At 37.0% G+C, this 14990-nt stretch overlaps 1 protein-coding gene across 2 annotated transcripts in view; it reads left to right on the plus strand.

Moving 5' to 3' along the window:
• trappc9 (trafficking protein particle complex 9) overlaps window positions 1–14990 on the plus strand; it is a 214892-nt gene that overhangs the window by 79020 nt on the left and 120882 nt on the right. For both annotated transcript variants that reach the window (XM_023345160.1, XM_023345161.1), the window contains one exon: window positions 3032–3150. In XM_023345160.1, the coding sequence (XP_023200928.1) occupies window positions 3032–3150 (119 nt within the window). The remainder of the gene's footprint in view (window positions 1–3031; window positions 3151–14990) is intronic.

The raw sequence follows: 14990 nt of genomic DNA on the forward strand, positions 1-14990 counted from the left end.
AAACAGAACTCATCAAAGTATATATCTGTTTTGTTAAAGGAAAATCCAATCAAGCTAAACATTTAGCTAGCTATTTCAGACCAGCTAATTGTTTAGCCATTGGTCCAATGGGAGGTGAAGGGCTTCTAGAGTTATTCAGCTTCACATTGAGTAATCATTTGTTTTGTACAGTGACCCATTTGCTTGGAATTCCTCAAGCAAAGTTCTAAAAGACAAAAAAGTGAAAACAGAGATGAAGTGCAACAATATTGAGTTTTATCTCAGACTGGAGAGGCTTTTAAAGGAGGAGAATAGCTGCAGGCAGAATACTAGTTATTCTGTTAGCATTCTGTGCCAAACAGGATCTTTACCTCCTTTTGTGTTTCAAGGTGAGACTACTGTCAGGTGTTCTCAAACAGTAGACCGCCGTGCTTCCTTCAGCTGCCATTAGCAATTAAAAACTAGGTATTTTGTCACTGGGTAGAATTAGTTCAGAGTTAAGTTTAAACTCTTTGATGCCATAATTCCCATTTAAATTCAGTTTTTATTCATAAAGAAGTGTGACCAGTGGGATCCCATACAGTGCATTGCTGAAAAATTCACATCCCATGAACCTTTGCACATTTTGTCAAGTTACAACTGGAACTTTTGGTGCAGTTGAATTTTGTTTTGTGATAAAAGTAGCACATAATTGTGAAGGCCTGACTAAAGATTGCTAGAGAAAATAGAAAACAATGCCAACAAAAAATCACACTCCTGAAGTGTTATATATAAATATATATATATTTTTGGACAGATGAGTCTAAAGTTGAATAATTTGGGCAACAGAAGATGATATGTTTGGCATATACATCATTCCAGGAAAGAAACCACATGCTAACAGGGAAACATTCCCTGTGTGCTTCCCTGTTAGCATGTGGTTCTACCGTGAATTCCGCCGTTTGTCAAAGTTCTTAAATTCATGTATCTAAAATGAAGGCCTTAAAATGTCTTAAATTTATTTAGAAAAGATGTTGACCTGAAATTTGTTTGTCACAGATCTTACTTTTTAAACTATTTAATCTCGTATTTCCTATGTAGTTCTTTGTTTCTCCATGTTTGACATTTCTGTCAGGCAAAGGTTTGAGTCATACACAGATATTTTCATTTGTGGCTTCAGGGAGTTGAGGTTACTAAAATACAATTGCTAGCTAGCTAGCTATCATGGTTTGAGCTCAAATTTATTGCAGTTGGCTGGGCGACTTTGCTGCTGGCTGACTCACTTCTGTTGCCAACTGTATGTACTGTTTATATGTTTTATTCATCATCTCACACATTCATGTATTAACATTATTGTTTTGTTTTTAAAAAAATATATTTAGTTACAAAAATACTCATAGAAGACTACTTCCAAGTGAAGATAGCTTGCTCTTGGCTCTGAATGAGTTTGCTAAATGTGACTAAGTGGTCAACGCTCTGGAGTCTTTTTATAGTCAAAAATTATTATCATGATCGTTTTGTGTTTCACCAATGTAACAGCACTGACTTCACTTGAAAACACTCTTTCGATGTAAACACCTCTTGTTTTCCCACTTTTTATTTCTGTCAGACTTTCTTCAAACTTAGTCAGTTCTACAAGTAAAGTTTTCACACAGCCTTTTCAGAGTTTTCTGCCTTTGAGTTTGAACAGAGCTGAAGTTGCGTGAGCTGCCTCAGAGTCTGGTAATGTCTCTTATCCGGCGGGAGGGAAATTGCGCTGACGTCAGAGAGCGATATGATTCCTTTGACGTCAGAGCTTAGGCTGTGGGCTTCACATTTTCGGTATTGTTTGAGTAGGTTGAAAGCTGCAGCCCCCGCGGTGGTGCCAAACGCAGCTGCTGATTGTGCAGCTGCTCCTTTGCCTGCACTGCTTCTCTCAAGGTCGGGAATGAAAATGTAGCCACGTGCTCTTTGTGCACAGCACCTTTCATACCCCTGTGATGTCAGATTTTTTATTTTATTTTATTTTTTGAAAAAGGGAACTTTTAATTGCTTTACCAAAGCCAGAGTGAAAATAGGTCCGATATCATTCATAGGGCCTAGTTAGCTTTAGAATAATAGAAGCCAATGTCATTTCTCCAAAGTTTACATATTGATTTCAGTTGATTCTCTAACGCAGGGATGTCAAACTCATTTTCATTTTTGGGTCACATCTAGGTTGTGTGTGTCCTCTAAGGACTGGTTGTGGCAGATTGTATTTTTAAAAATTTATTCAGCTGAAATATGTATTGTAAGTTCTATAAAAATGTTTTTTTGTACATATCTTTTAAATTGTCATGGCTCTACGTGCTGCTCTATTTGTTAATGGTCTGTCTTATGCAGTTTTTTACAAAAGTTACCTTCTGCAGCTCTAATGGACTGCTAATTTGTTAATAAATAGATAATAACTTCTTAAAAATAAATAATTTGGAATATCTTTTCATATTAATGCAATATGGCATTAATACTGTAGCTAAAAACTGATCAATAAAATAATAGTTAAGCACATAAATGTTATTTTGAGATTCTGCATTAGAGGGGCACATTAAAAACTATGGAGACCTTGAGTTTGAAACATATGCTCTAACACCTCCATGTCTCTTATTGTGCTATTTTTGTTTTACATCGAGATTATATAAAGGAAATCGTACATAATCAATAGTACATAATCTGTTGTTAAAGATGCACATCATTTTTTTTTTAGGAGATTAGTACTAATAGTTTGGTTAGTGTCTGAGAAGCAAGTAGACATCTACAACTTCCTGTTGGGTCCAAAGCAAACACTGTGGGATGGATTTCTTATGCAGTATGGAGTTAATCATGATAAGGGGGAAAAAAACTGCTTTTGAGAGAAAAGATGGATAGCCAAAAGTGACTACATTTAATAAATAATGAAAGTGATTCATCATAAAAAGCTCCTATGAAAGCATCATAGACAGCTGATATAACTGTGGGAACACCTGCCAGGTGCTGAATAATGATAATCCTTATCTTTATGCTGGTTTTTTGTGTGTCTTTTTTGTCTCTTCGTCTGTGATTTGTGTTGTACGTTCAGATGGGATCAGCGTGACAGGTTTGCCGATCACCAGTCCTCTCCGACAAGTCCTGAAGCCCAGGGCCGAGACCAAGGCGGTGAGCAGCGAGTCCGGCAAGGCCGAGTACAGCCACGTTAAGGTAGGCAGAAACAACACTACATGCACACCGTGTTGTTGCCTTCCATTTTCTGGAGAGCTGCAAAATCTAATCCTGCTGCAGTTCTATCTATTTTGGCAAATGATGAATATCTCGGCTTTGAATTTTCCAGAGAACTTTTTGTACCTCCCTGTAGAAAGGACAATGAGCTTATTTTGATGGTATCTTCAGTTGGCTCCAAGGAGCATTCTGTTCCTTCAATCAGAGCTCTGTGAACAGGGTGTCTTCACATCCTTAAAAAGTCTTAAATTCATGCATCTAAAATTAAGGCCATAAAATGTCTTAAATTCATTTTAAAAAAGTTATTCGTCTGCTATTTTTCTTTTACTACTGGTCTTAAATTTGGTCTTGGCCAGACTGTTTACTCTTGAATATTTAATTTTTTTCGCTTGAATTTTTTGTCAGGCGGACGTTTGAGTCACACGCAGACATCTTCCTAGCTAGCTAGCTTTTTGCGTCTATCATGGGTAACGACAAATTTACCGCCAGCTCGCTGGGTGAAATTTGTATGTTGGATTCAGATCTTAAATTCCACTCATAAAGGCCTTTAAATGGTCTTGCATTTGAGTTGGTGAAACTTGCGAAAGCATGGAGGCAAGATAGAGCTGTGTTTCACTACATGAAGCAGATCTGATGGGTTGGAAGATGCTTCATCATGTAGCACCCAAACGCCAAACCACCTGCAGTGACGTAGCCTGCATTGTTTTACCTTTCAAAGCGTGAAGGAGCCTTTTATTGCCACCGTGAATCATCATGAGAGAAAACAGAAGTAAGGTTTTCTGTTAAGATGTGCTGTCAAACAGCGTCTTGCTTTTCTGGACAGTTTGACAGAGTGATGACTAATAGATGAGAAAAAGACTCTAGGATGTTCCTCGTTCAAGGTCAATAAACCAGAAAAAAACCCAAAAAGACTTAGACAACTTTCAACTAAGAGCAGATTTATAACTTTTGAAATCTTAAACATTGTTCCAAAAGTCATTTTAATTGAGAATATTTCATGCAAATAAACATTTATGATAAATGCCATTTCTAGTCTTTGAGACTTCTTTGTGGCATTTTTGAAAGTTATATATCAGATTTAAAAAATCATTTAATTCAGTTATTAAATTTAAGTGGTTAAACCTAAATTACGTAGATCAATTACATACAAACTGATATATTTCAGGAGTTTATATCTGTTTTTTTGATGAATATTGTTGATTTTTTTTTTGTGCAAAGAATCGACAATCCTAAAAGTTGGCTATTTGTAGCAACCTTTATTCTGAGGCCAGTTTGACTCCATGCTGACGGCTCGACTCATTTTCACCCAACCTTTAACTTCCTGGCTGATGTCTTCACATTTTGCTTCAATAGTTCCACATAATGGGCGTCTCTCATGATGTCGTCTAGTTTATGAAGTACAACAGTTTCCCCCTTCAGCAAAACAGAGCCTTAACATAATTCTGCCACCTCATGTTTTTAAAGTTGGGATGATTTCCTTTTACTTTCCCATCATGTCAAACCATTGAATGTCTCAGGTAACGTATCAGGAGCTTCCAAAGCCATGACATCGTCATCTGAGCTTTCCTTTATTTTTTTTAAAGGGATAGTAACCATTTTGTATGTAAACGTCTGATTTTAAAGCCATTAAAGAATAAATACTTCTTAGCAAAAAGAAGTATTTGTTTGCCATTCTAACTGACCTAAAACAAAAGACATTTGGTTTGATTTAACTTTGTGTGACTTTTTATGTGGTGTGTGTAAACTTCTGGCTTCAAACGTAAAAATACAGAGGATACCCAAAAAGGTTTGTTCATTAATGAAGCTTGCTGTATCATTAATGTAAGTAGAAAACAACTCATTATGTTGTGATATTAAGTTCACAAACAGTTTATCAGTGTTCATAGAACCAATTTCATGAGAAACAAACTCACTTTGTATTAAACACATCAAAGCCACATTTAATTACTCAGGTTAAGACCATCAATCCAGTTTATTGGACCACTCCAGTCGTTGTTTCTCAGAAATTCAATACAGCTTTTGTAAACGGTGCCAATTCATAACTAAAATCATCTGCAGGCTTCTTCCAGAGAAAATGTCCAAGTCACTTTTAATGAAGGTAAAACAGAAAGAGAAATTTTCTTTTGGCTAGATTTTCCAATTTTTTCCCTTCATTTTTGGCCATGCTAATTCACATTGACTTTTAATCTCTTCCCGGTTTTGATAACACCGGCTCACAGGCGATTATTTAATATCCTCAGATTCATAATGTTTCTTCTCCAAACACTATTTGAAACTATTACATTCCTTTTCCTTTATCCCCCCTTCATTTGAGCAAACATTGTATATTTATGCACAGTTTTTGGGGGAAATAAAATAGTTTCTCTGCCAGACGGTTAAATCAATTTTTGTTTCACTGTAGCAAAAATAAAATAGATTTTTTTTTAGCAAAGTAAAAGCAACTTTAATGTAGTTTTTGACTGTAAAACAAAATATCGCTTTAGGCATTTGCTGTTCATATTCAATTCAATTGAAAAAAAAAACCCCAAAGGGAAATCAGAAACGTAAATGATTTTGACTATTGATTATTTAATTAATGATTGATTGTAAACTAGAACATTAAGGCCTTGGTGTTTCAAATGGCTTCACTCTTGTTTGGGAAAGAAAAGTCAATAATAAATGTAATATGGACGTAAAAAACATATTGTAAATGTAAAATGACATCCCAGGTTCTAAGTGTGTGTCCTGGTCTTTTTCTTAAGATGGACTTAATTCTGCTCTGGGGTTAATTGTAGTTTGACATCAGCCTGCTTGGAAAAAGAAAGTTTACGCAGATCGTCTCTAGGCAATGTAGTTTATAATACAGTAAATTCCTTTCTCCCCTGTGGATGTATTACATAACCTGCTTGGCATCCACTACCTATGCTGTGAAAAAAGTAGCCCTTGTTAGAGGCGAGCCAGGCATTTTAATGAGTTCTTAAGCTTACTAGAGGCAGCGTTTGACTGGCAGCGGGGCTTTTCAGAGCAGAGTGCAGCGTTGCAGCCTCGGCTAGAACCAAGCTAATTCTGTAAAGATTCTAAATCTACCCGAAAGCTGCTTGTAAGAGCATGAGCACCTTCTCTTTTAATGTTGTTTTCTGTTGTGGAAAGAGTTTTTATCTTGTTGTACTGTAGTAAGTTTTCTGGGTTCAAACGGTTTCACTTCAGCCTACTGGACTAGTGTTGGCATTTACTGGACAGAAAGCCACAATACTTACATAATGTGAAGAAATGTCTTCAAAATAAATGAGAAGCTGCTGCTGTTCTAATGATTTCTGCTGCCTTGTTGGATTTTCCTTCCTTAGTGCGTCTTGCTAGCTACGTCTATCTGTCGGTGCTACATATAGAAACTGCTGGAACATCTGTTGAGGCTCGACATCGGTGAAGTTACGTCTCCACATCCAGTTGCCAAGGACGTGGTGCGGGAATTTATCATGATAAATTTCTTCTCATAAAAATTCAGATTGTCATGATAAATCCCAGATAATAATTTAAAATAATTTCTATTGGGATTGTTAGTTTTACTATCTTATCCAATGTTTGTTCAACAAGAGTCTCAATGAGTATCAATGAGAATCATAATGAATTTGAAAACATGATTAAATGCATTTACTGTTTACAGATTAGTTATACAAATTACTCTTCTTTATGTCACTGGTGTTCTAAACAAGGGCATTGTAAATGGGAATGTTTTCAAGAGCGGTATTTTTTTGTGGGGCTACGATTGCTATAGCAGCCGTACAGTTGCCTAAAAAAGAAGTTTTAAATAGTTCTTACTGTCACTTTTATTGTTATCACAATAGTACTGCAAAATATTGTAATGACAGCTTTAAGTCCACCCCCACCAAGGAGATGAATATAAATAATTAGGATTTATGCATGCGTCTCTGCTGCGCCTTGCTGCACACTTCACCGGCAGAGCGGGATTGAGGAACTTATCAGTCATAAGTCCCCCAAAAATAAATACTCAACTAAAGACGCTCAAAAAAAATTGACTTAAACACTCTGCTCAAGTAAATGTAATCTGTTACTGTCGATTAGGTTGCATTTCTTTGACTAATTTGACCTATACTCCGGAGGGACCGCCAAAAATACTAGAGTCTAGAGAGAGTGTACTAAAGTATAATATACTCTATGGCAGTGGTTCTCAAACTTTTTTCAGTGATGTACCCCCTTAAAAATATATTTTTAGTCAAGTACCCCCTGACACGGGCAAAACATTTTTGGAATAAAAAAGAGGTACAGTGCCTTCTTTTTCACTTTATCTGTACTTTCAGCAGCATTGCTGCTACGCTTTAGCCACGTCTCCATAGTTACAGTGTAGTCATGATAACGACAGGTCATTGATGAGTGCCCTGGGTCCATGGGTCAAACTAACTTGGTGGGGGGGTCCGTTTTATTTTAAAGGATATTGAAACTAAATACTGAATATAAAATTCAGTGCATGAAAACACATTTATATTTTATCGAACTTTTTACAAAATAATTTTTCCCTAGACTTATTATGAGGAGCCTACTAATTTTTTAAAGATATTTTGAAAAGCTTCACTTACCCCCTGCAGTACCTCCACGTACCCCCAGGGGTACGCGTACCCCCATTTGAGAACCACTGACCTATGGTATATTTTTTGTAGATATCTTGTTCTAATTTTTTAGTCTTGTAGATTCTAACTTTGATTAAAAAAAGAGCTCCATTTTCATTCTAGAGGTTAAATGAAAATGGAAGTTTTAACTTAGTTTCCAGTTGCTACCTGTTATATGGAGTCTAAACCCCAGGGATCAGATTGGGGTTTTTTGCCACTTAAACCCCTCCTTTTCTCCACAAGTAAAAAATCCCAACATGTTTTATTCTATGACCAATTTTCCCCATATTTATCAAACGTAATTGGGGCCTGCCATGCAAAGCAATGGCAGGAACCTATTACTATTGTCGGAGAAAGTGTTTCTTTCTTCTTCTTTATTTTTCTTCCGTAACCGTTAATGCGGCTCGTACCGCTGGGTGCACACCTACAAATGAGGTATCAAAACGTGCAGAAAATTCACGCCATTCCAGCTATTACTTTTGGTGGGATTTGGGCTTAACGTGGCGACATAATTCGCAAAAAACTACGAAAAAAACCCCATTATAAGTCAATGGGAAAAATCCTAGAAATACCCTATTTTTGAGGATTTTCTGTGTCGTCACAATTTCACCTAGAAATGCCATTCAAATTTCATTTTGTAGATACGTCTGTGATCTCTTCGAAAGTGAAGACGGCTCGTCGATACCAGTTACGGTTTGTCCACAATTTGCCTCTAAGCGACCCAAAGTTTCTCATTTTTCCTAAAGTTAGAGTGCGTCTCTGGCTGCTTAGAGTGAGAGATGAAGACAACTTTTTCAGCCCAAATCATTTTTGAAATCGCCATCACGCCCACAAATATCGCACGATTAGTATCAAAATCGGTCCTGACATTGATACGCCTGTCTGCTTCGGTAAAATGTTTTCGAAATTTATCTAGACCGTACGGTTTTCTGTCACGGTGCTTCAGAGCAAAGTCATGCGACAGGATTTTCTGAGGCTGTCTGAGGCTCTCTCCCATGTATTTGAATATAATTTCAGATCTGGGCACAACATTTCTTTCTCTCATCACTGTAAATGCTCTGACTGAGGTACAGATATGAATCTCGGGACTATCGCAGAAGACACATTGACCTCTCATACGCTCGAAACGCTTTTCGAATATGTATTACGGTTCCCGAACACGAAGGATTTGTTTCCAATGCTTTTTTTCAGTAAAACGTGTAGGCTCAAACACACAATGGTGTGTTTGAGCATGTATGACTCACAGCTCACACCTGCTGAGACCATTATTTACCATGGCAACGGAACTCAAGAGGCTATTGGCTGGTGGTCAGGACTACAAATTCGCATCGCTGTAGTTCTATCTATCCTCAGTTGAAACAGATCAGGACTGAGAACTGGCCTTTAGAACTACCTGCTGCTATGGGCTGTATATAACTGATTTAACTCAGTAACTGTTACACATGGGATTAGTTTGGAACTTTAAAATTAAGCATATTGAAAATTTCAAAATAAAAGCCCTGAATATTTTTACATGACGTAATTGCTCTTTTTGGCTTTATTTTACTTTTCCATCCAAAGCACTGTTACACATGGGATTAGTTCGGAACTTTAAAATTAAGCATATTGAAAATTTCAAAATAAAAGCCTTGAATATTTTACATGACGTAATTGCTCTTTTTGGCCGTATATGACTTTTTCATCCAAAGCAATGTTACACATGGGATTAGTTCGGAACTTTAAAATGGAGCATAATAATAATTTCAAAATAAAAGCCTTGAATATTTTTACATCAGCTAATTGCTGTTTTTGGCTTTATGTGACTTTTTCATCCAAAGCACTGTTACACGTGGTATTAGTTTGGCCCTCTGAAATGAAGCATACTGAAAATTTCAAAATAAAAGCCTTGCATATTTTTACATCATGTAATTGCTTTTTTTGGCCGTATATGACTTTTTCATACAAAGCACTGTTACACATGGGATTAGTTTGGAACTTTAAAATGGAGCATAATAATAATTTCAAAATAAAAGCCTTGAATATTTTTACATCATGTAATTGCTCTTTTTGGCTTTATTTGACTTTTTCATCAATTTCAAAATAAAAGCCTTGAATATTTTTACATGACGTAATGAAGCATACTGAAAATTTCAAAATAAAAGCCTTGCATATTTTTACATGACGTAATTGCTCTTTTTGGCTTTATTTGACTTTTTCATCCAAAGCACTCTTACACGTGGTATTAGTTCAGAACTTTAAAATAAAGCATACTGCAAATTTCAAAATAAAAGCCTTTAATATTTTTACATCAGCTACTTGTGTTTTGAGCATTATATAACTATTTTAACCCAAGGACTATTACACATGGGATTAGTTTGGCCCTTTGAAATGAAGTTTAACAAAACTTCCAAAAATAAAAGCCTTGAATATTTTTACATCATGTAATTGCTCTTTTTGGCTTTATTTGACTTTTTCATCAATTTCAAAATAAAAGCCTTGAATATTTTTACATGACGTAATTGCTCTTTTTGGCTTTATTTGACTTTTTCATCCAAAGCACTCTTACACGTGGTATTAGTTCGGAACTTTAAAATGAAGCATACTGAAAATTTCAAAATAAAAGCCTTGAATATTTTTACATCAGCTACTTGTGTTTTGAGCACTATATAACTATTTTCACCCAAGGACTATTACGCATGGGATTAGTTTGTCCCTTTGAAATGAAGTTTAACAAAACTTCCAAAATAAAAGCCTTGACAACATTTTAAATCGTACCGAATGGTGCACGTCCACCTCGCTTAACGTTCTTGCGGTTCTCCGCGTGCCACTGATTACGTCGCGGCGTTCTTTAGCGTCGATGCCGATTTGTAGCGACGACGCCGTGCCCAAACCCCACGGGCGCGCCTCGGCAGGCCCCGGCTAAATTTCTTCCGAAATTTTCTAGTTCTGTGTTTATTGCTGGCCTTTCCTTGTAAAGCGCCGTTGGAGACTATCAGTATGTATAATCAATCAAGAGTGATCTGCAATCAGCACAGGATGAGGCAACATGTTTATGTCCCTGACCTTTCATCGCTCAACCCGAGCGCCTGTTCCTCAGTTCTCCCACAAGCACAGCGTACCAGTGGGCTTGAGAAATGCGGATGCTGTCAGAATGGGATGGATTTGCCTCAGGTGAAAGAAGTCTGGCTGTTCCGATTTGTTAGGTTTTCCAGTTATATACACCATTTTTCAGTTGCTCATGTCTTAGGAGACGTCCATAGCTTCCTTTAACAGCTTTTTATTTATTTATTTGACCTCTTCACCATAACTGTATGTCACTTTCCATTTCCCTGACCTGAGTTGGAGAACATTTGGGCCCCAGGATCTTTGGGGGCTATACTGGGGATCCAGTAGCTTTATTACAGCCATCGTCTTAATCTGTAATACCTCTCATTGTGGTATCATAGCAGAGTTTCCATTGACCATACAGCTACGCAAAATGGAATTCCAAAGTAAATTTGGCAATTTTGAAAAAACTCACGGTTTTCGATAAAAAGTTTTTTGCTATGATGAGGTGGTTTTCTGGTTGTTTTGAAGTCAGCATATTTTGCTAAACTGCAATGGAAACATTTTATCACACGAGTCACATGATGAATAGCTGGATGTTATACTGGCTGAAAGGTCAAGGTAGACGGCAGGAAGAGATAGGAGGAGGATGTAGCGGCATGTTTTTTTAAACATGTTTTTTAAAAATCAAATTATTAAATCTATTCATATATGAATTTAATAAATTTAATTACTTAAATTAATTACACAATCTCACTGCAATTGTGAGATTGCGTTTTTTTTCTACATTAGTTGAATATCGACAAAGCTTTGCTCACATTTGTGACGTAAATGCAGCTAGTGAGTGTTGTGGGTATTTGCAACCTCCAAATCTATCATCCTAGGATTTGTGTGGCTGAGAGTGAAAGTAACCATAATCCCACCATTGTAATTTCCCTCCTCACACTGTGAAGACGGTCAGTTTTCAGTCTGACTCATTCACTTATCCCACTGTGGACTGTGTATCTTCACCAGACACCGACTTTTGTTTGGGCGAGTTTCAGTGGAATCCATTATATGGAACAGGCGGGCTTATTAAAACACTCGCAGTGATTATCTTTAAAACACCAAGTGTCCTGGGTTCTGTAAAGCTGCTTCTAGTTCAGTTTTACCTTCCCCTTTGTAAGCCCTCGGTTTTACACTGTGGAGATCGCTGTCAGAATGTGGAAGTACACGTTCCTCTGAGGTAAACAGACTGAGAGAGACGAGGCTTTTACTGGCCGTTCCCCTGGTACCAGCTCTTAGAATGGACCATTCTCTGCCTGACCAGCCAAACCTTACATAAAATACTCTCCACAGCTCCTGAACTCATTTTATCAACCACAAAATGTTCTGTTTTTTATTGGGATGTAATGTGACAGCAGAACACAACCAGGTTTGTGAAGTGGGATGCAATTACTTCTTGTTTCTAACATGTTTCTTATCCCAGCTTGCCCATTTATTTCTATTAAACAGAGCCAGTCATCAGTTAAACCGTAACCTTTTTGTTTGATCCAGACACTCGTTTACGCGACACCTGTTTCCACCAGTTTCTGAAAAAGGATCTCAAGAGTGAAGCTTTTCATTATCACCCCCCACAGGTGTGGAAGCGCACATGTGCAGAATGCAGAGATACCAAAACCAGTCAAGCATGGTATAGTGCTTTGTTGTGCAACTTAATCTGTGCGGTTCAACACAGCTTCTGATAAGGAATATATGTTTTACATGAGCACATTGTTCATTTGGAAACCGAGACAAGTTACTGTTCACAATGACGTGAAAGCTCAGGGTAAAAAGTGCATGTGCATTAGATGACATGTTAAAATCACAGCGCCTTGCAGTGGCCTGGCATGACCACAACAACTGTCCTTAGGCGTCTCGGCGGATCGGTCTAAACGGTAAAACTTTTCTTCGATTAACATCTGAAAATACTGGCAGTTTCCAGGCAACGGTCTCATATAAACATAGCCTGAGTCAACCAGGCTATGTTTACTTTTTTCATTTGGGGAAAAAAGTATTTTTTTAATTGAAATCAATAGGTCTAATGGAGTCTTGTTTTACTAACATATTTGAGCAAATTTGTTCTGAATTGTTTTATATATTTTAATACCAAAATATTCAAATGAAAAGAAGAAAGAAACTGAACAAAAGATGTTTTAAAATTTCTTTAGAATGTAATAATAGAAAAAAAAAAAGAAATCCGGTTTCTGATGTGGAATAAATGACCAAAGTCACATATTTATTCCCACTTAGAATTGAGAGAAAAGCAGCGTTTTACAGAGCGTGTTTAGAACTCAGACATTTAATTTATGCCAATGTCTTGGCTGTTGAAGCAAGGTCACCCAGGGGGCAAACCACGGCATGCTGGAAGAAGTCTCCAAGCCTAGACAGTTAAAACTGACATTTTTATTTACACACTATGTCTTGTTTAATGACTTAAAAAGTGTTACTTTTTTGCCTATAGTCAAATTGCGTTATTTTCCTAAGATAATAAAATAAATTATACTTCAATGTGTGCACATTTGAAGACTGAATATCTTTATTCATGACTTCAAAAAAAAGAGGAGAATAAAACAGTGAGATCTCACTTTAGGAAAAAAAATCCCAATAAGCAAATTTGGAACAATGAATCCTCCGACTGTGTCCAGAAAGGGAGGACTGTGTTACGCCAAGAGAAGCTGCTCACATGTAGAGCACATGCAGGCAGAGTGTTGTTGGAGGGGAGGGAGGGAGAGCAGAGCTTCTTGAGGCCTAATCAAATCCAGTGGAGACAGAGGCAGAGTCGGCTGCCTGCCTTGCTGCTATTTTTAGCCTCAGTCCTGCCGGTGGCACTTCAGCTCTCTTCACACATGCACACTCCGACTCGTGGTGCAGATATTTATAACTGCCACAGCTGTGGGCACAGAGTGTGAAACTCCAGCCAAACATCTCCACGATTTTCTTATTCCTGGCTCAGGGCTGAAGCTGTTTATTCTTTTCTCTCTGCTTTGTCTTTTTTTGCTGTTGTTTCACCTCCAACTGTACATTCCACTCTAAGTATTGATTTGTAAGGGGATGTTCTTTAACAATTCAGCTGCTGATGCTCTGCCTCGAGAACAAGGACAACTTTGAAGTTGAAAAGCACTTTTGCTTTTGACTTTTCCTGCCAGAGGTGGTGGCATGTTCGCCGCAGGCCGCCAGAAACACATTCAGTAAGATTGACTGTGTGTTAAAGGCCGAAAAATGTTTCCATGTTATTATCAGTGGATTGAGATTCTTGCCCGGCTTTGTTGAACCTAACCAAATGCTTTTCCGATTTCCAGTTAATCACAGTTAAATGAAAATGTACACTTTTTTTTAAATGTAGAAAGCTGAAGTTTTCCTCTGTTAGAGCCACTGCAGACTTTATGTGAGGTAGTTAAATACATGGGGCCTTCAAAAATCTACATTTTGTACAAAATCTTTATTCACACAGTGAAGTCCATAATCAGAACCTTGGCTTGCGTTTTGATTAGTATTAAAAGTATTATTAATTAGTATTTCTGAGTAATGTGTTGGTAACAGGAGATTATTTCACTGGCGTTTACTTACCTTCATTTGTCATCCAAGCCAATAATAGCCACATATAGTCAATAAATTTGAATATACATCCCAATGAGTCTTGTTTGTTGTTGTTTATTTCCAAAGGGACTGTGCACTTTCCATAATATGACAGAGTTAGCTGGTAAAGCTAGTTCTCCTCCGTTGTCCCTCAGGGTACAATCAGTAGAAATACAATATATTTCAGTGCAATACAGACAGGTTAACACACTTCATCAAAATGAGAGTAATAAGAAGTAAAAAGTGTTTTTTAAAATCTTACAATAAACATCAGGTTACAAATTTAAAAAGAATAGATAGTCATCTAAGCCTTAAAGCAGGTATTAAACAGACTTTTCATTAAGCCCTTTATTCTATTTATGAAAATAGTTTTGGGTTTCACCTGTCTGATGTAATATGGTAATTTTAAGTGTCATAGAAAATCTTCCTAATTAACAGAAATAAAGGCTTTCAAACATCAATCTCTGTATAATCTACTGGATCTCTCTGTATATACTGTATATATTCTCCAACCTTCCAGTCATCAACAAAATTATTGAAAAAGCTGCTTTAACAGTTAAATTGTTTCCTAACAATGACCAAGCGCACAGTTTCATATGA

Source organism: Xiphophorus maculatus, chromosome 13 (assembly GCF_002775205.1).
Source record: "Xiphophorus maculatus strain JP 163 A chromosome 13, X_maculatus-5.0-male, whole genome shotgun sequence".
Lineage (NCBI taxonomy): Eukaryota > Metazoa > Chordata > Actinopteri > Cyprinodontiformes > Poeciliidae > Xiphophorus > Xiphophorus maculatus.